Here is a 21762-nt window from a genome sequence, read left to right on the forward strand (position 1 = left end):
GAAAAAGGCTGCAATGAAACAAAGAGTGAAAAATTTAAAGGGGTCTGAATACTTTCCGTACCCACTGTATATATAACACTGAAGGGACATATTCCAAGTAAATATTTTCTTCATCTTCATTACAACAGTTGATTTCTTTGTCATAACATTTGGTGGTCAGTTCTTCCTGTATTCATCAAGCAAAGTGACATCTTACCAGTCAGGCGACATGGTAGTAAAATGTAAGACTGGAATAATTTGAGGGTTAATTGATCAAGATAGAATTAACCGACAATTTTATCTTTTAATTAATATATGTAGGAAAAATCCCAAATATTCACTGGTTCTAGCTTCTCTCAACAAGACTTTGCGTAAACATACATGCAGGCTTTGTTAAGCCAAGTGGTTGTACGCATTTTGAGCTATCCGCGTGTATGTCTGCACTGTATACAGCGGGCGCAAACATACACGCCACTCGCCGAGCGCCTTGATAACAAACCAATAATGGCATACAAATTGTCATGCCATACATACGTCATTTCATGACATCTTCTGCTTCTCAAATTTAAGAATTTGCTGTGTTTCTGTTAATACATAAAATCATTATTTATTCAATACTTTCAGGCAATTTGGATCCATTTTCCACTTTTATAATCTTTATAATATTTTCTAGGGTAAACAAATCATTGTTTAATAAAAAATAAAATTAACATTTATTAGGAAATACTTATAATTTACGCTACTAGGAGGATAAAAGTATGATGACTTACTGCAGGGGCTACTCTGGTGGTATAACAGATGTGAGAAAGACAAGACAGGTGCCAACTCGCTGCGGCCCACAATATTCATTTCCTGTGACTCCTCTCCGATCCCTTCACCTTTCAGCTGTTGCCCTACCCCTTCCTGGTCCGCCCAGACCACGCCTCTTTCCCTCAACACAAGGTGCTCTAGTTCATAGTTCTCCATCTCATCTGCAGCTGTGACCTGCCCAGCTGCCTGCAACGCAGAGTAGTGCCGGCTGTAAGCTGGCAACAAGAGGTTCACCATTCTGAAATGCAATGGAAAAATATTATTGAGACATTTCTTCCAGGAAAGACCTGAGATACAGTGAGCTGGAAAGCAATTTCTTCAGCTGCACTGAGTAATTGTTAATTCAATAAGAATTGGTTCTAGGTATTGTCAACCTACTTCTGCATACGCCTGTTCTCCCGATCCTGCAGCGCGGTGAGCTCGACCATCTGCTTGATGTGTTGTTTGAGATCATTAACCTGCAGCTCCAGTCTGTGGCAATGTAGGTCCTTATCTAACACCTGAACAAGAGGGAGAAGTGAGTTCACAGAGCAGAAATGATAAGTAAAAGCCATTCTAACATAATAGCATATTGATTTAGCACTCGGGTGCGAATAATTAAAAGAAACAAAAGGCAGTTGGGGGGTCTGGATACTAGACAAAGTTGTGTTTTCATCCATGTTTCATCAGAAAAGCTGTCTGCTTAGGGTAAGGTAGAGGAGGAAAAAAAGAAAGGACTCTGACGTTAAGAAACTACAAAGCAACAGCAGAGAGAACATTTGACCGGTGGGTGCGTCATGGTTCTGGGTCAGTTCCTGGAAAAAAGGATAAAGAAGAAAAAAAATAACATGGGCATGGTTTTAGGTAACTGGCTGCTGTGTGAGGGATGAGTAAAGGGTATTGATTTATTCTCTTCAGTGATCCACGAGTGAGCTGGAGAAATAAAATGAGCACGGTTCTAATTACTGGGAGAACAGATGGGAAGAAAACAAAGACAGTCACGACACCAGTAGAGACACAGCCTACCTTCCAAAATAAACAAACACCAAGTGATTAGTTCTGAAGGATGTAACCCACATTGTGAAGTTTTTCACTATATCTAATCATGTTCCTTTGTGTTCTTACAATGACCCAAACTTTTTCATCCCGTCAACAAGTTTTCTCCACAATGTTATTTAGTTTCAAGTTTTGCTCACTATTTGCCTCTGCTGATCTATTAACAAAAGTCTGACAAGAATTGATGTACTGCTTCACCAATGTCAGTGGCTACAAGAACAGTGGTCACACAATTATTGTAATAGAAAAGATAAAGATTATACTAAACCTTTAGGCAATTCAATTTTTTTTTCTCTCTTTTAATTTTTTCAACAATAAGCACTTAAAAATCACATTCAGCAATATTACAACTTTTGAAGGTTCAATCGTGAAATAAAAATGATTTAAGAAAACATTGTGTGACACAGCACATAGTGTGAAAAGTCTATATACAATTAATGGGGTGGGATAAATAATCAATTCTTTCCAGAGTGATTTGATGCTTGATGCAGATAAGTTAATAATCGATTATTTAAAAAAATAAAAGTTTAAGTTAATTTTATTTAAAAGTAAGTGTCTCCAGACAAGTACGAATCAGAAAACAGAGTGACCCGAAGACTTAAGAGATTAGGCGAGAGTGCAGAAAAGATTTCACAGAAATGTCCAAAAGAAAAACATTTTTTCATTTTGTATATCTACACATGATCTAATAAGACAAACATAAAATCATGAGGTAAAACACATATAGGCTGTTTATCTACTTTGCACATGTGACCACCTCATATGTCGTGTTCTAAGAAGCCAATTATCCACCTTTAAACATGACTGAGCCTGTGACGTGGAAGATCACTGTGGGAGAACGACTTTCACAATCATGTTTAAGGCCTAAGCATAAAAACTTCAGTAGATAAAACTGGTGTGTAACAAAGAGATGTTAAAATCTAAGCTTTGTCTAGCTGCTTTTAAAGTGATTTGCAAACTGAGTAGCAAACCGAGATCTATATGTAGGTATATATTTTTGTTAAATCACGCATTGAAATGTACATAACAAAATTGTTGAATCGAGATGCATGGATAAATCGGTTTAGAATTGAATCGTGAGATGCAAATCGATTCCCACCCCTATGAATTTACAGAATTTAAGAAGAAGTCACAACAAAAACACAAATTTCCCCAGTCAATCACTCCGCCAGTAAATGGGCAAACTAGTTCCACTTACCTCTGAGGTCGGATCACTCGACTTCAGCAGCTTAATATCATTCTCGACACGATGAAGCCAGCCGTCATTGTCCAGGAAACGGGTTTCTGCCTCCTTTAGACGTTTGCAAATATGTTGCTGCTGAGCGTGTAAAGCAGCAATCTTCCGCTCATGCTTACATGTGGCCTATCAAAAGCGACAACAACAAACTTAATGTAAGTCATATCATGAATCAGCTTGTTTTGCATTGTTTGGGCTTGTATTAGTATGAGACACTATAAATTGTGTATGTGGTCTTTAATTCAGATGAATCTAAAATATTAAGTATTAGTTGTTCATTATTTGAGAGGTAAATCTAACACTAAAGTATTTTTATTTTTTAAGAAAAGTTGTAAGTTTAGTCAGATTGTTTAGCGCTACTTTTAGGAATTGTATTCCCACAGTTTAGTTTGCTTTGGATGACAGTGAACTATCTACAAAGTTTGGTACCAAAATTCACTTTTTATACTTTCTATGGCGTTTACAGCTGAGACTAATAATGGAACTCAAAAGGCAGAGAGGAGCCAGGAACTGGGAACATTGACCCTGTCCTGTAGTGGCGTAAATGAAAGGCCAAGACAACTATAGCGAACAGAGTAGTGAAATGATGACTCAGCAGCTGTTTTTCTGTAGGGGATGATGGAATCTGTGGATAGCAGCGTAAGCATCAGATACCTTCTCAGTCTTTTCTTTGGCACAGAAATATTGGACCTGCAGGTTGTCTTCCTCACTGTACCGCTGGCGCAGCTCATTCTCCTTCAGTTGTCTCTCCAGATCCAGCTGTTCCTTCCTGATTTGGGCACGGTTCGAGAAGATTTGCTGCAGAGCATCAGACACCCTAGAGAGAGAAGAGAGTGATGATCAAATGTTAGAAGCTTTGCATTAAAAGGGCTCTTTAGGTAATTTTAACGAAAGTCAATGAATGTCAAACTTTATAAAGATAGTCTAAAACTACGTTGGCCATTTAATTTCTATATAAAAGAAGAGAGCAGGTTAAAGGAACAATCTGTGATTCAAATGCAACAACAAAATGGTCACACTACAATAACATGTAAACATATTTGTAATTAACAGTTAAAATGTATGAATGGGGCCCAGAAAGTAAAAAAATAGGCACATGTGTAGTCCAATGGAATTAGTTACCTTATGATATCCATATTAAACTGTGTCTTTAAGCAGCTGTAAGACTCACTTTTAGCTGGTACTGTTATAGAGGCATTTGTTCAACTAAATTTGTGAAGCTCTAGTGGGTTTGTGTCGGACTGTATTATACTGAAAGTGGTTTTGCCTTGTCTTTTGATTCCCAGATTATTAGCAACACCTCAGTAAAATTTAATCCAATAAAACATCACCATCATCACAGAGATTCAAGCCACATGTAAGGAGCAAATTTATATGAATTGCTGTGCCAACAGCTCTTACAAACCACTTGTTTGTGCATTAATGTTTCCTACTAAAGCCATGAGATAGTCAATCAACCCATTGAACAGAGTTTAAATGAAAAATACAGCCAATAATAATAATGTAAAAATAAATCAACCTTTTACATCAAATGTTTGCATGACAAAGATTATGCTAAACCCCCAATTAATAATGTGTTTGAGTTATTATATACTTAATAAATCAATTATTTTAACCTTTTCATATAATCTAGAGCTTTCACAAGATGCCAGTTCTGTTTGGACTGAGCCACAAAGATAATCTTAGCTATATGATGTGTATTTGTATTACTGGACCAGAGTTGAGGTGATATCCAGATTGGATGCAAGTGGCTGTCTGGTTGAGTTAAAGCAGGAGAAGAGACAGGAAAGGCATACAGATAAATAAGACTGGAGAGCTGTCGCTGAAATGTGACTGCACTCTTCAATGTAACTCCAGTGACGTAGGAGACATCGTGGCCTTGCTAGACTGCTGAATTTTTAATAGCGTGAGAAGCGTGCAGCCTCTATTCAGAGCTTCTCACTGTGCGAGTTGTGAATTCTGATGCCAGTGAATGAAATGTGTGGGAGTGAGACTCATTCAGCTTTTCTTTGTCCCCCGCCCCCGACCCAAATACCCCGACAGATGCCACTGTATACCTTAAAGATGACTAGATGGGATGTGGTTAATCAGATTTATGTAAAAAAAAAAAAAAGTTAGGCTGATAATGATTATAGCAGTCATCTCAAATACAAGTATTCTTTTATACACAGTTGTAGATACTGGATAATTGTGGCAGGTCCTTTTCCCCCCTCAAACACAAAACTGTAAACGCCACCGTTTTTCAGTTGGGTTTTTTGGGCCTCGAAGAACACCTGTTTTTTGATCCATGCAACAAAAAAGTCCCTAACTAGATTGAAAACAAGCAGTACTCAGTCCAATTTAATGTTTTTGAATTTTTCATCCAGTAACAATTAAAAGACAAATAATACGTAAGCATTGAGAGAGCAGCACTTTAAATGAAAACAAAAATGAGTTTTAAAACTACACTAAGTGACTTTTATCTTACATTTTGTCTGAAAGTTCAATTCATGACAGAGTTTTTGCCAGTATTGAAATATTGGTATGCTGGAGAACTAAAAATCTTACTTAGGTGCTGGCACAATATTGCAATTTTAATTCCAAAACCAAAAACCACCAAAAGCTAGAAAAATAAAAAAAGTAAAGAAACTTCTTTCTATAAATGTCTCTCCATGAAACAGTATTAGTACTAGTTCCTTTTGAAAGACAATTTTACAGGGGGACATTAGACTGTTATAAGTTTTCCAGGAGGTTCAAGTGACCATTACATGGGTAAGCATTTCATAGGAGTAAAACAAACAAGTTTTTAGAAAGTTAGGTGTACTGTGAGCTGATCAAAACAGGGTATGGGAAATGATCAAGGCTTTTATCAGCAATTTAGCATAATTGGTAGAGGTGTGACGAGACTTCTTGTTGAAGTAAGAAATGTCTTGGGATATCGGTCACAGGTGCAGAACAGCAGCCAGTCGGACATGGTTGGTCTCATAATGCATCTGGCTTTGAAGATGAGTCCGGCTTGAACCTCTAAATTAGCAGAGAAGATCCCCTGCCCCAAAGTTGACTCTGAGTTCACTTTTGCAGAGCAGTAGCGGAGTTGCAATTGTAAAAAAACGCGCCTGTAAAACCCAGCATTAGAACATTAGAGGGTACCGCCGCTCTCTCCCACTCACTCGTGACACACAGACGCACACCAGTTCAGTGTGGCGCTGACTCAAGCAGATCACTCTCTTTCTGTCTTTTGTTGAAAGCAGAAAAAAAACTTACTATTTTAAATGCTATTTAATGAAGAGAAATGTTCTCCCCTTGTCTGAAAATGGTCATAAATCAATACAAGAGCAGCCTATTACCTTGTTTACTGCAGCTATGAAACGGTTGGTTACGTTGTAACATTGGTTCTCTGAGTAAAAACTATTTTTCCAGTCATATTTCTTAACAGAAATTTTCTTTAAAATACTATTAAAATCTCAAGTATCTCATCAATCTCCTAATAAGTGGCATTGGAACATTAATTCTGGCACATTGTTTCCAGTACATTCTGTGTAGGTCAGCTGTTAAAAACACCACTAATGCATTGCATGTGAGTGTGTGTGCAGGGCAGCACAAACAAATAAATAAAACAGCAGCTGGCATTGTTTAACTAATGATATCCACTTTGACATTGTGAGTTACTGATTAAAGCAAGAACAACTGCTTTAGGTAAAAATAAAAAAAAATAAAGTTGCTTTGATACTATTTTAGCAACATTTTGCTTTTGCAACACACCTTGAAAGGTCTGCTTCTGGATGAAAACCCCATTTGCACTTTGGGATTTTGTTTATGTAAAGGGTGAATACTATCCCGACACTACCAAATACTTTCCATTCACAACTGGAAAACAAAGCTGTAATACAGGCATTTTTGGAGTGTTATCATCTCATATTATTCCACCAAGCAATATCTTTTTATATAAAGAGAGTTATGTCCATTTAAGTCAAGGATAGATGTTCCACCAGCCACATCACGGTGAATCCTAGAAGCGTGCGTGAAGCGTCTCTACGCTCCGCTCAAGATACGCGCCAGGTCAATTTTCATATTTAGCTGCGGGGCTTTTGGACAGCCAGGCAGAAGTGGAATAGAAAGACCATCCAATAAATTTACCAAAAGACACCCCCCAGATTCTTTTCCCCTTAACAAATTAATACAAAACTAAATGAGTTGGCAAATTAATGTTTTAGTTGACAAGTTATCGATACATATTTGCAGCTCTAATGTTAACAATAAAAGAGTTTGACAAAGAAACAACTACTTCTACTATGTCCTAGCTTACAGTCTGAATCCCACTTATGTACATGCTTACCTTTTGAACTCTGCTTGATTTTGGGAAGTGATCATATTAGAAACCCCAGGCACCCTGTTCTTCTCCTCATATTCTTTTAGTTTATTCTTCAACTGTAGAATCTGAAGAAAAAAAATGAAAAATAAAATAAAGCTAAAGAAAATTGAATTAGCGTAACAGTGATTTGTGCAACTGTTCAAATAAGATATTTTAAGTCCCAGATAAAAGAATTATATGGGAGATTTTCTGGATTTAAGAAGAAATGAGCATGGTAGTGTTGGTTGTTTAATTTTACCTCTTGCCGTTGCTTCTCGCATATCACTGCATACTGGCCAATGTGACTGTCCAGGCTTACAACATTGCTCTTCAGCTGGAAGGTAAGGGTAGAGAGAAAAATTCAATGATTTATAAGGAATTCTTCCAACTATTGTCCAAGAAACACATCAGTTATAAAACTATTAACAATGGAAAACAATACAATACATTTAATACTAACCGAGGACTTAATCTCTTTGGCCCTGTTGGCATACTTCAGTGTGTTGTGGGTGTCATCATATGACTTGGATGATGGGCTAACATTGGCAATCATAACCGTCCTGCAGTTGCCCCCCAAGGAGTCTTTAAGTAGCCGCGTTAGCTTGCTGTCCCTGTACGGTACATGGGTCTTCCTACTCTGAAACAAATGAGAAAAAAATAACATTAGCCAAAGAAATAAGACAATTTGTGACGTTTAGATTTACTTACAGTGTACGCAAAAAAGCATCTCAGAAAATGTGAAATACTCTTGTGGTTTCTTTGAGTTTACTTAGAAAAGGCATCAAATGAATGTTTGAAATGAGCAAATAAAAAATCAATACAGACTATAATACTTCAGGCATGACACAAAACAAAATTGAATAAAGAAAAAAAGCATTATTTTTGTGGTATGCAGAGGAGCACAAATGTAAGATAGGCCTGCACGATTAATCGTTATAAAGCAATCTGAAACATTAGTTTCAGACAAAACTGAAGTTATTGTGCTTGGCCCTAAACACCTCTAAACTTTATTACCTTGGGACATAGCTACTCTGGATGGCATTGCCCTGGCCTCTAGCACTACGGTCAGAAATCTATGAGTGATTTTTGATCAGGATAAATCCTTAAAATCCCATCTGAAACAAGAACAGCCTTTTTCATTATCCTAACATGGCCAAAATTAGGAACATCCGGTCTCAAAACAATTCTGAAAAACTAGTCCATGAATTTGTTACTTCCAGGCTGGACTACTGTAATTCATTATTATCAGGATGGTCAATAAAAGTCGCTTAAGACTGTCCAGCTGATCCAGAATGCTGCAGCGCGTGTTCTGACAAGAACTAAGAAAAGAAATCGTACTTCTCCTGTACTATCTTCTCTGCATTGGGTTCCTGTAAAATCCAGGATTGAATTTAAAATGCTTCTCCTGACCTACAAAGCTCTAAATGGTCAAGCACCATCTTATCTTGAAGAGCTCTTAGTGCCTTATTGTCCCACTAGAGCACTGCACTCCCAGAATTCAGAGATACTTGTGGTTCCTAGAGTCTCTAAAAGTAGAATGGGAGCCTTCAGCTATCAGGCTCCTCTCCTGTGGAATCAGCTTCCGGTCTGGGTTCGGGAGGCAGACACCGTCGCCACATTTAAGCGTAAACTTAAAACTATCCTCCCGATAAAGCTTATAGTTAGGGAGTGAAGAGTTGCAGAGTCCACCTAACCCTGCCCACCTGCTTCCTGTCATAGTCGTCAGATTAATTTACCATATAATCAATAATATAATTAAACTACAGAGAGGCAGGGCAGTACAGCTTGACCAGGCTCCTCTCTTTAACCTGTCTCTTATTTATGCTGTAATACTGTCGGGGGACTTTCTTTGACACACTGAGCTCCTCTCTCTTTTATCTTTCCACTTGTGTGTATCCATGTCCCAGAAATGCCTGTTCCAAACCTAGCTCTGGAGATCCATTCCCCAGAGTCCTTATGTTCTTTTTCCCCAGCATGTTTCCATAGATCATGGAGGATCCAAAATCATGGTTAAAGCCGTCGCCGTGGTCCTGCTACACGTCCTGCGATGCCCTGTTACATCCTGCTAAGCTTGGCCTTGCAGTGCCATAAACTGATACAAACTACTATTTTTAGTCACTGTTCCATTATCTTTTACTGTGACTATTATTGCCAATATTCATTTCAACCCAACCGGCCCATCAGACACCGCCTACCAAGAGCCTTGATTCTCATTTAATTTTACGAGCCGACTGCATCACAAACGCTACTACTTTCATCTGTGAGTTTTAAACATAGACTGTATAAAATAGGTTTTAAAGCGCTGTAATACTCTCCCTTCTCTTCATTGAGTCCTCTATGTTTACAGGCTTGTGGTGATGGGCAATGTGCTAAAAGTGCCAAAACAAATTTAGGTTTGGTACTGCTAATTTGTTTTGTCGTGGTTCAGGTGGGTGATGAACATTACACTTTGTGAGAAAAAGATTGTGGCAAAGTATAAAGATATTACGGAGCCCCCAACATGACATGGACATGTATTGGGCACAAACACTTTAGCAAGATTTGAAGTTTTATTTGCGAGATCTTGACATGAAGAAAAAAAAATTAAAATAAAAAAGCGTGTACTGGAACAATAATTAATACATGCAAAGTGAAGTGTTATATTGGACATTGTTGTTGACTGTTGATGTCAATAGCGCTAGTTTATAATACTAGCTATAATAGCTAGCTAGCTATGTGGCAAACTCATGAATTTATCGTTTCATTGTATAAAATATTCACAGTAAATATTGTGTTTTCATTGGTCATGATTGTTTACATGCATCATAATAAACAAATGTATTTAGACAACCAAGGAGATGTAATCATGTTTTGATAATGCTTTGTTAAAAACTGATTGTTCCAATTTTTGTTCAATTTTTTCCCCCTCCATGTCAAAGTTAAGATCTTGCAAATAAATCTCGAGCTCTCACAAAACAAAGTAAAGATCTCGCAAAACAGTTTGTCCCGAGTACATGATTTTTTTTATTTTTCTTTATTATTATTTTGTATTTTTTCCCCCCTGATTCCTCCCGCCCCCCCATGTCACCTCGGTAGCTTTGTAAAATATTCATAGTTTAAAAACAAATCGGGATTTATATGTTTAACTGAATTGTGCAGGCCTAATGTGAGGTGAGCCTTACTATGCATTCTCCATCTGGACAAGTTCCACAAGAGAAGCTTGGTCATATTACACTATTTGGTGGGGACCAATAAACCCTGGTAACAAAATTCAGTATGGAGTGTTCATTTTAGAGTTAAAACTGGGAACAGCCATTCACCACACTGGTCTGAAGTTTTTCTGCAGCTGGTCTGTGAACACAGCTCGGTTTGGAATAATGGCATTAGATCAACTACAGCTGCTTAGGTGAGTCACAATCTTGTGGGTATTGGGACTGCAGAAAGTCACATTAAAGTTAAGTAACAATGGAGTGTAAAACGATCTCTTTTAGGGTTAGCAGCTGTGCCTGCACTTCTTCCTGGAAAAATGGCTAGGCCTACATCTGGATTCAAAGACCCAAGTTTTCAGGTCCAGGGAGTTTCAGGATAGCTGTGCCAATTTGGAAAATCTCCTTTTAATAAGAGCAGGCATTCAAATGTATTCTTTTAGCAAAGACAGTATCTAAAAATAAACTCAAATGGTTGTTTTGACTTCAATAGTCTGGTTAATCAAGGGGAATCTATCACACGTTCAGTGTAAAGTGACCCCCTGTCAGGTGTCCATCAACACTTTTGGTGAACATTCAGTGTGACAATGGAAATGCATAAATAACTTTTCTAATATGTTACAAACTGAATTGGACTGAACTGGACTGGTTATTGGAAACAAGGCATGGGAACGGAGGGATTGTCCTGCCGGACATCAACTATAGCAAATTCATCCACTTCGGACAACACTGTCAGAAAGGCCCTTTTTGGTGGGTGAAAAGAACTGGTCTTGTGTGGATTGAAAGGACAAAATGGAGAGAAAGGATGCTGCAACAAATGTGTTCGCGTTAGTCTGGACATTGCCTAAGGCAAATAACTTACAACAAAAACCTCTGTGCGGCAAAGCATAAGGATGACATACTGAACAGCCCAAACAGAAGTAGCAAACATTCTCTTTCACTCAAACGAATGGCATGTCAGTAGAGACACAAGTGGGGACATTCTTTCCTGTAAACAATGGCCACAACATGAATTCCTTGTCTACCAACAGCACCAATAAGCATGGGAATAGGGTGGGGAAGGAGTGGGGACTTGTGGTGGGCGTTGAGTAGATCAAAGTATTCAATTTTCAATTCAATTTTATTTTTAGTATCAAATCACAACAAGAGTTATCTCAAGACACTTTACAGATAGAGCAGGTCTACACCACACTCCAGAATCCACAAGGACCCAACAATTCCAGTAGTTTCCCCCAGAGCAAGCAACAGTGCGACAGTGGCGAGGAAAAACTTCCTTTTAAGCAGAAACCTCGGTCAGACCCAGGCTCTTGGGAGGCGGTGTCTGACGACCGGTTGGGATTAGAATGAAGAGTTTGTTTGTAGTAGTTCTTTGTAGCTAGTATGAGTCCATGACTGCAACAGGGCAGAGTATATTCCTAACTTGACAGTTTTAACTAAAGAATAAAGTAACCTGTTGAAGAAGGATCACGTTTCAACATGGCCGTGGTACATTTGCACAGCATTTCCTAAATGCATGTGGTCTGCTTGTGTTCCTTGAGACTGGTGTGTAAAATGAGAAGACTGCTTGACAGGTTAATGTATGCAACTGGAATGAAATAATAATAGTTGACTCTCCTCTTCCCTGGCTCTCCGTTTCAGAGGCTAGTGCTGGACTTCATATACCTATAGCCATCTTAATCTTAAGAACATGACGCAAAATTTCCATATCCAATGTATGATTTCATGACCAAATACAAGCATAAAAACAATTCTAAATATGAAACACATTTATAAAATAAAATAAAAAACTCTGCACATTCACTATATTTGTACAGTACCTGCAATGTACTGTCTGAATAAATCACCATGCAATACATTTTAAAGGGGCGCTATGGAGTTTTGGCCATTTCTTTGCTATTATCTCGCCATTTGCTTGCAGGTTTCTCCATAGAAGTAGTCCTACAGCTTGGGAATAATATTTGGCAGCTCCAATGTTTACTTGTGTTGGACCCCTCACTCGGTCAATCTGCCGTTTCCCAAGGGCCCATGAAATGGTGCTCTTTGCATTATTTTATATAGGCCTTAGTGGTCTCTTAATACCATATCTGAAGTCTCTTTCCCAAAATGTAGCCTTGGTGCAGAATTACAGCCACTAGAGCCAGTGAAAGCCATGTCTCTCTCTCAAGGGTGGGCCAAATTGTCTGGGTGAGGTCATAAGGGGCAAGATTCCAGATTAGCCCATCTGAGCTTTCATTTTCTCAAAGGAAGAGCAGGATACCTAGGGCTCGGTTTAAACCTATCACCCTTTCTAGCCACTGGGGGACCATGGGCAGACTGTTGGAACGCATATTAATGTTTAAAAAACTCATAAAGTGACATTTCTTGCCATGGGACTTTTAAGTTCTTTTTCTTTCTTTCCGGCTCAGCCATGACGGTGGCGTGGAAAAACTCCGAAAAAACTCCATTGCTTCTTGTTAGCCGGTTCCTGAATGGCCGTATGTGTGCAGTGCCTTGAAGCAATTTGTTTTATCGCAAGACCCAAAATCACGCAATACTTCTTGACGCTGAGTCCGAAAAATGAAAGGGTGTTTTGTTGCTCACAGCCCAACATTCAACTCAAAAAAAGTCATATAACTCTTCCAATGACTGAAGCTGTTCAGTTAAGGTATATTAAGCTAAAAAAAAAAAAATACAAAGTTCCCCTGTGTGTGAATTCTTTGTCAAATTGTCTTTATTTGTATCCTTAGTATCTGTAGTTGGTGATAGTGTGAATACCTAGTAATGCCACTAATTTGGTTAATGTAGGTGTGTATGTTATAACTTTTATGCACACACACCGCGAGCTGGCACACATGTCACACAGAGATAAGTTGTATAACTTATATTGTCAGTTCATTTGAGCCTGTTGTATTGGTCCACAGTTCTTGCAAATGTTAAAGTTAGCTAGTGATTTTGTTTGTTGTGTTCTTCACCTGTTAGCTAGGTTGCACCTGGCAGTTGATTCATAATGGCGATTGTTTGTAGGCTAAAGAGAGAAGTTGTCTCCATCCGTGTTTTAACAGACACATCTGGGGTAAAGTTGGAAACCAGAATCAGCTTTAAATACAGTCTTAACCAGGGCCTCACTAACAAATTCCTAACAATTTCAGTGGAGTTACCGTTATAATGTGCTGTGCTAAATATTCGGCTTGTCCAAATAATGCGCCAGAAATCAGGGAACTAACTTCTTACAATGCTTTGTGCCTAAAAATGAATCAGTAGTTATGGTGACTGATTTAGTCACTAAAAATAAAAAGTACTTCTTCATGTAGGTGTTACGGTATTTTTTCAACTTGTATGTTATCTACAGTATAGGTAGGGTGTGAGTTTACCTTTGGGTCAGCAAGAGCATTGATAACATTTCCTAGGGCAAGGAGTGATCGATTGATGTTAGCACCTTCCCGCAAACGTGCCCCTTTGGCGTTTGTGGCGCTGGCTCTCTCCGAGCCTGCCAGATCAATCAGGCTCATTTTGGCGACACAGACATTAGGATTGAGGCTGGCAATTTTGTCCTGCTGTCTTAAAAATATCTGGAAAAAAAGAATGCACAAGTTTCAATTTAAGAGTATCAAGAAGGAAATGGTAACGCATTGTTAGATGTTCATAGTGAAACAAGATACTTCAAATACTTATTATCTAATAAACTCAAGACATAAGTAACTGCCCACCTGAAAATAAGGAGCTTTTGTGTTTTTGCATTTCTTCTTGTGTGAATTGTCTTTTTATGTTTTCATGGTATGGCATCATGCAAGAGCCTGTATATGTCTTGGAATTTCTGAACCACTGGTTTGAAATACCTGAAATACAGCATGGGACCGGGAAGACGTGGCATTCATGTCAGTGGGGTGCTGTGTCCTGTTGCGATTGCCAGAATCCAAAGCCTCAAGAATGTGCTCTGCAGATTTGGGCTGTAAAGGAAAAAGAAAAGACCATGTCATGTCATAGATGGTGTGTGACCCATAATAGGTCCCATTACAGTGTATTTGCAAACCACAGCAACAGAACAGTGATGATGCTCAACATAATATTGTTTGCATATGTTGCCCAGTTTCATAAATTTATAATATATGGATAGTATTTTTAATAAAAGTAATAGCTTTATTTATTGGCAGATTTAAGGATTTTCTCAGTAACAAAGTTTAGGTTTCATTCAAAATGTTTTCTTCCACCCTACTTCCACTTATAAAGAGAGAGGAAGCTGCTAGAGAAAACAAATCCCTGAATTTTAACAATTACACTTGTCATAGTTAGAGGCAACTGTATTGAGGGATCTCTTCACACTTTCTTTTAGTAATGTCTTAAAACCGGTACGGTGCAAGGTATATTGACTTAATTTTGTTATTGTAATATCACAATACAATATTATATTGAGGGGTGCCAGATATGTCAACTTAATATCGTTATTGCAATATATCAAAAGTATGCAAAAAAATGTATATCTATAATGATCACGTTAAATTGGCCAGTTACTGTGCCATTTGCACATATTAGTACATGTCAGCCCACGGGTCCACTTTGTGACAAACCCTATGGAGCGTACCATGTGACTTGTGCGCATATTTCAACAGAGTGACAAGAAATAAATAGAGAACAAAATGGAAGGAATAAGAGAAAAAACAAAACATGTCCTGTTCTGTAGACATGGTCGTTATTTATTCATGTTGTACCAATCCAATATGACTGTCAGTTGAAATAAACCTTCTGTTGTGAGTAAACTGGTTATGAATCTATTTTGATGCATTTTCCCGTAACTTTTGTAAATTTACATGTTTAAAAAATATCAGAACGTCCACATCGCAATATCACAATTTGTCAATATCGTGGAACCCAAAAAACTGGAAGTACCTTTTTAAATATCAGAGGCTGCATGGAAACCATTTTTCTATTTTCTACTCATGTATAACATCTCCAGACTTGGAAAATATGATTTTCTATTTAAAATGCATAGGGAGGAAAATCTAAATCAGGCTGTAATAAATTGACATTGCACTGACACCACTATTAACCTTTAATAGGCTCTATGATGCATGTTGCTACTAACCTGATGCAGTGTGAGGCCTTGAACAACCACTCCTTTAGAGCTGTCCTCTCTGACTGCAAGGGGCCCTACATTAGCCAACAAGTCTCTGATCTGTTCATTGTAAACCTGTGAACAAAAAACAAATATAACTGCAAACTGCTGCATATCCCCCCCAAAAAAAAGTTAAGGCTCTGTAAGGGATAGGAGTCAATATCTGAGAATCACTTTGACACAAACAATGAACATGTCCTGAACTATCACAGAGAGCAAAAACAAAACAAAGAGAAATACAACAGGAGATTCAAATATTCACCTCAAGATATGAGAATGCAACACCAAACTCTTTCTCCTCCTTGGCATCTTCCATGCGTTTGAACAGCTCTGTCATGGTACGGTACATGACCCCAGGGTCATTTTGCGAGCCTAGCATAGTATGTGTCTTGCCGGCTCCAGTAGCACCGTACGCGAACACTGTAATTGAAATGATATATGTGTGTATATATATATATATATAAAATAACGCTTTCTGCAACAGTTACAAAATCATACTACTTTGGTTAGAGCAAAACCACTAACTGTAATGTGAAAAATGGAAGCATCAAACATGTTATATTTCAAAACGCTGTGCTTATTGTGAAATGATTGACCTGATAAAAATTAAGATATTATAATTATTCTATTTATGAAAGAGGGCCTACAGTATATTCACAACACCAACTAAATAAAAAAGCTTTAGACTCACATAACTGAACCAAATTGAACTGTCCTCAGATGTCTGTTATTCAGTTTACTTTCATAGAGTAAAGAAATCAGTCAAATTTAACTTTTAAATTTAGCTCTATCAATGTGGCTAGGCTAAATGACAGAAAAACCTCTCTGCATAATGCAATACAGTTCAACAGCACCCCATCTACTACATAATAGGCCTGCACAATTAATCGTTATAAAATCACAATCTTGATACACCCGGTTCACGATTTAATTTTAAATAACTTTGTTTTTAAATGTATATATATTTTATGACTTTGATTCCCATTTCGTTTTATGAGCCGACTGCATCACAAATGCTACTACTTTCTTCTGTGAGTTTTAAACATAGACTGTATAAAATAAGTTTTAAAGCGCTCCAATGCTATCCCTACTCTGCATTAAAGCCTCTATGTTAACAGGATTGTGGTGATGAGCAATGTGCTATAGGTGCCCAAAAAAATCTGTTTGGTACTACCAATTTGTTTTGTTTGTCATTTTAACACAAATCATGGCAGAGAATCGTGATATCCATTCTAAGCTAAACAATCGTGATTAATATTTTTCTATGAATCGTGTGGGCCTTCTAGGGGTACCTGATAAACTGTCAACTAAGTAAATGTTGTTCTGCAGGATGAAGACTTTCAGCTGATTTCAATTAATCAAAGAGGACTCTCTAAAGCCAAATTTGTTACAGGTCTTTTTTACAGCGGGTACACTAGCTGTCAAAATTTCCCATTTGTGTTGATTTAAAACACTGGCACTGCACAGCAATGTGAGTCAGTGACCAGAGAGTGAACCCTGGAGCAGACAAAGTAAATTAACAGCAGCCAGAAGTTTCAATTAATGATGCGACAGCATGAGTCAGCGAGCCATCTTGAGAACAAAATATTAATTAAAAACACAGCTGTAAAGTGGTGCTGGTGTGGCTCATAACTGCATTTGCACTACAGTATTTGGTCATGCTGGGGTTAAAGAAAGGCAGTCAAAAATCCCAAAAGTTTTCTACAACAGCAGATGAGCTCATTGTATTCATAGTCCCAAAGGGTTATAGTGGGACTTTATTTACTGATTACTTTGGCCTTCCCTCACAATATTTTTGCGTATATCTTGCATTACTTCGCAATACATTTCGCATTCCTTCTAATCCATAAAGAAAGGTGAACTATATTATGAAAAAAGTATTATTTATTAGAAAAACTGTCCCTAGTTCTGACATCAGCACAAGTCTGGGCACCCTCAGCTGTGGCTGATTTAAGGTGAATTTATGGTTGTAAGCAGACTCTACGTAGAGCCTATGTACGCCTAAATGAGTGGTCTATGCAATTTTGAGGATTTATACTTGCATGCGGGTGTGATGGGTTGTTCTAGTGTATCTCTTTAAGGGAATAGCAGAGCCGCCAGCATGTGTGTATGCGTGGGGAGTATGTGGTAGAGCGAGTGAGAGAGTGACAGGGATTAGCTTCAGAATGTACAGACAGCAGTGGTGGAGACAGAGAAATAAAGTGTCTCCCCTGTGCTTTCTGACCACGGTCTGTAAGCTGGCAACCTCTCTACACTGTATTATTACAACCAACTGCTTCTGTGTCTGACAGTCTGTGGCTGTGAGTAGGACTATAACCATGGAACAATATAGTTTTGACTGTTGTTGATTGTGCCTTTGTTTTGGTGTGATAATGGCTGTCACATATTAGGTTTTAAGGGCTGTAACATTGACTACATGCAGGGGTTGCTTTCGTGCAGTGAACCAACATGGTTGTGCTGGCTGAGAGCTGTAGTCATTCTACTGTATTCTTGAGGTTCTTGCAAGTTAGTAGAGTAGTCACAAAACAGCTGCCAAAGCCGTACCCGTACAACCATCGAAACAACCACGGATGCAGCCATAGTCTGAGCAATGACTATGTCCACAGCTATGGAGGTTCAGTGGTTTCTTTTTGCCATTTGGGGATGCCAATATGTTAACACAAAGCTTGTACATATGCATTTATTACCTGTGCAGTTAAATCCATTCATCAAACCGTCCAACACTCCTTTAGTGGTGCTCTCAAAGATGTCTACTTGAGTAGAGTTTTCGCCAAAGACATGGTCAAATACAAACTTAAGGTCTTTGTTAGCCCTCTTGTTGATGTTCCTTCTTTTTACTCTTTGTGACCCAAAACATGATATGTCCTCTTCCTTGGGGTCAAATATGAGCATGTGGTTATCGACAACCTGGACCACATTTCGGTTTTCGAGTTTCTCATTCTCGCTGGTTGGCCTCACCCGAACAACTACCTTAACGTGGCTGCACACGTCACTTGCCATTGTGGTCCCTCTGCTGTGACTAAAGGGTTGCTGTAAAACATAAAACAAAGGGTTAACTACATTTTCTACATTGCAAACACCAGTGTAATTATAAATTTTAAGATCAATAAATCACATAAATTGAGAAAGAAATGACAGAAGGCCATGAATCAGCGACATAATAATTGATATGCTTGCTAACCAGAGTGGAGTCAAAATCTAATTTTTCACATAACCAGGTATGCAAAACTTGGATGGTAAAGGTGATATAGAGTTTGATTTCAACATTTATGCCAATACAGGGCAACATTACGTTACTATAGAGCCATCCCAATAAATCATACTCTAATGAAGGTCGTATTGTTTGGTTTTGTTTAACATGTTTTGGAGATGTCTTGATTCAAAATGAAAGGTCATTTTGGAGGTTGTTGTTTGCAGTGCTGTGGAATTGTATTGCTTTGTAACTAACTGTGAAGTAAAACAATTTCTAATATCTAACATGATCTAATATTTAGCCCGTCCTCATTGATAAAAATTGGGGTCACAGATAATAAAAATGTGAATATCGGTTGTTGGTTTTAGGCAGAAATTATTTTTGCTTATAAACTTTATGTAAAGCTAACTTTACATGTGCAAATCCACACTGATGTTATTTAGGACTGGGTGTGCAATGCGCATGTGTTACGTTAGCATTACTAGAATTAACGTAAGCTCCGTTGCTACGCATTACAAAGAAACTAGCTAATGCTAACGTTATAGAAGTTAACGTTGGATGGCAGTTTCTCTCTTATTAAAAGACAAGACGTAGCTAGCTAACAGTAATATTAAATCTACAAGTAGCGTTACATTGCTACAATGTGACTTAATAAAGGCATAATAGTGTTAACATTACATTCGAACCTTGTTTGACAGTTAATTATTAGCTAGAAACTTAGCTAGCTATCGCAACCCATAAACAAGTCATGTTAAAAGATACAAGTTGGTATTGTTACTGTAAGTTTAGTGCTACTAATAATGTGAACATAACTATTGAATAATGATAATGAATTAATTAAAGCACACTTAATACAAAACGATTAAAGCCAACCTGTTAACATTAACTAACTTGACAGGGGTTGGCTCCAGGTAGCTAACGTTAGCTCTCGCACATCTTTCAACGGTAACGTTAGGTTTGCGCTGTTTGCTTTATGTTGAATGCACTGTGTGCTATTATGTCTTACCTTATGTCAATGACGGTTATCCTTTATTTCACCACTGTAACGTTTTCTAATGAGACACAAGTAGTTTGTATTGCAAAAATAAATTCGCTAGGAAAGCTAGCTAGATAGCCGCTCATAGCGCCAATATTTTCAAAAAACAAGCCCTCTTCCTCTGTCACAGCAGATTGGATGTGAGTCGCTGGTCTTTGGGCGGGCCCAAGTGACGCGTCGGACATGCTGCTGATGAAGGCGGAGTTAGGCTCGTTCGAGATGAGCCATGTCTGCGCAGAATCGATCACCGGTGATCGCCGCCCAATGAATCCCGATTAGATTTCTGTTCGATTTGATCCCGATTTGCTCTGACGTCATGCAGACATGGCAACGATAAACTCACGAGAGCAAGGCAGCCGCAGATTTGAGACGCAGGCAGGGCAGTTGTTTTTCACCAACTGCCAGAGCCAGGCTTACCCAGTGCATGCTGGGAAACTCCGGCTTCTCCACTAAATCAAAAGAGCTGATTGGCTCTTATTGGACTAGGGTTTTGACAACAAACACCACTTGTTGTAAAATACTCTTTTTCTGTGTAATATATTAAACATTATTATTTTGTAGGCTATAATTCTCATGTTGTGCATTGAGCGGTTTCATTTTGTGTGGTTGAGCACTGATCATAATGAGCCACTACAAAATGCAGCAAGGAATTAAATACAATTGCCAGAAAAACACACACACACACACACACACACACACACGCACACACACACATACAGTATATACACATACATATATTCACACATACTGTATATATACACACACATATGTATATGTATCCAATATATATATATATATATATACATTTTCACAGACATACATTTAGATAGATAGATATATGGCCTTTATTTTTAGACTCACGGTCCATAAAAACAATAACAACAAAAAAGATGCAGATACAAAAGACAGACACCTATTAAACAAGACAGCTATACCAGTAATCCCATTAGGGTGACTGGTATCGCACAGCACTGAACCCCGAGTCAATCAGATGTTAAATACCAAACGTATACATATACAGGTTATAGTCAATTATAATGTCATATCTTAGTTTATACCACTAGTTAGAATATCGGACTATCTTGACCACTATAAAAAGTCATTTGTTGGCATTTAAACTAACCAGAATAAGAAATCAACTTGTACAAAGTTTGTTTTTCTGTTGGGTTTGTGAGAACAACATACAAACACAAACCACGTCTTATGTGTGTACTAAGTTAATTAATTCTGTGAAATTTGTGTAACCATTATTTTGTGTCAACATATCACATAACAACTGCAAAAAAACAAATTACGCACACAGAGTCAAAGTTCAGTTTCAACAAATGTTTTGGTTTATTCGACAATTGTAGTAACAACATTATCAGTAAAACTGTCCAAACACTATGCAATTACTACTCAGATAGGCACAACCTGTGGGCAATTATAATGGGGTTCCCACACAATAGAGCAAGTGTGTGGAGATGTCAGACAATTAGGTAGGTTTAATAGGCACCTGCAGAAGCTGGTTTTGATCACAAACAATGGAGGACAAAATCTCCATCACCAGAAGGGATAGACAGGGTGCTGTCATGCTTAGAGTGAGTCAGTTACCTTAATCCCATTATACATGTGGGTGGCAATTATTGAAATGATTGATCTGTATGTTTTCAGAACATACTGGAGCAGATTAGAGCTACAGAAAACAATCAAGGTAAATTCACTTTTTACTATGCCAAACATGAGTATGAAAATGCATGTTGACCATTCTTTTCAATGTTCTCGCTCTTTTTCTCCTCAGTAAACTAACAAATAGCAAGGTTGTGGCCCAACCTAATGTCATCCCCACTCCTCAACCTCTACCTCTCTAGCTCTATCCAGGACCCTAC

The 21762-nt window shown here is 38.1% G+C and overlaps 1 protein-coding gene across 2 annotated transcripts in view; it reads right to left on the reverse strand.

Moving 5' to 3' along the window:
* Nucleotides 1–20317, reverse strand: part of kif18a (kinesin family member 18A) — a 37523-nt gene extending 17206 nt beyond the window's left edge. Inside the window, exons 1-13 of one of the 2 annotated variants that reach the window (XM_034875934.1) lie at nt 19865–20317; nt 18353–18695; nt 15928–16085; nt 15636–15740; nt 14392–14502; nt 13927–14124; nt 7852–8028; nt 7651–7725; nt 7377–7477; nt 3716–3878; nt 3023–3187; nt 1168–1289; nt 750–1027 (exon numbers count right to left, since the gene is read on the reverse strand). In XM_034875934.1, the coding sequence (XP_034731825.1) occupies nt 750–1027; nt 1168–1289; nt 3023–3187; nt 3716–3878; nt 7377–7477; nt 7651–7725; nt 7852–8028; nt 13927–14124; nt 14392–14502; nt 15636–15740; nt 15928–16085; nt 18353–18665 (1966 nt within the window). In that variant the 5' untranslated portion in view covers nt 18666–18695; nt 19865–20317. The remainder of the gene's footprint in view (nt 1–749; nt 1028–1167; nt 1290–3022; nt 3188–3715; nt 3879–7376; nt 7478–7650; nt 7726–7851; nt 8029–13926; nt 14125–14391; nt 14503–15635; nt 15741–15927; nt 16086–18352; nt 18696–19864) is intronic. The other variant, XM_034875926.1, reaches the window with a different exon arrangement.
* Between the last annotated feature and the right edge of the window lie 1445 nt (nt 20318–21762).

This window comes from Etheostoma cragini, chromosome 1 (genome assembly GCF_013103735.1).
Source record: "Etheostoma cragini isolate CJK2018 chromosome 1, CSU_Ecrag_1.0, whole genome shotgun sequence".
NCBI lineage: Eukaryota > Metazoa > Chordata > Actinopteri > Perciformes > Percidae > Etheostoma > Etheostoma cragini.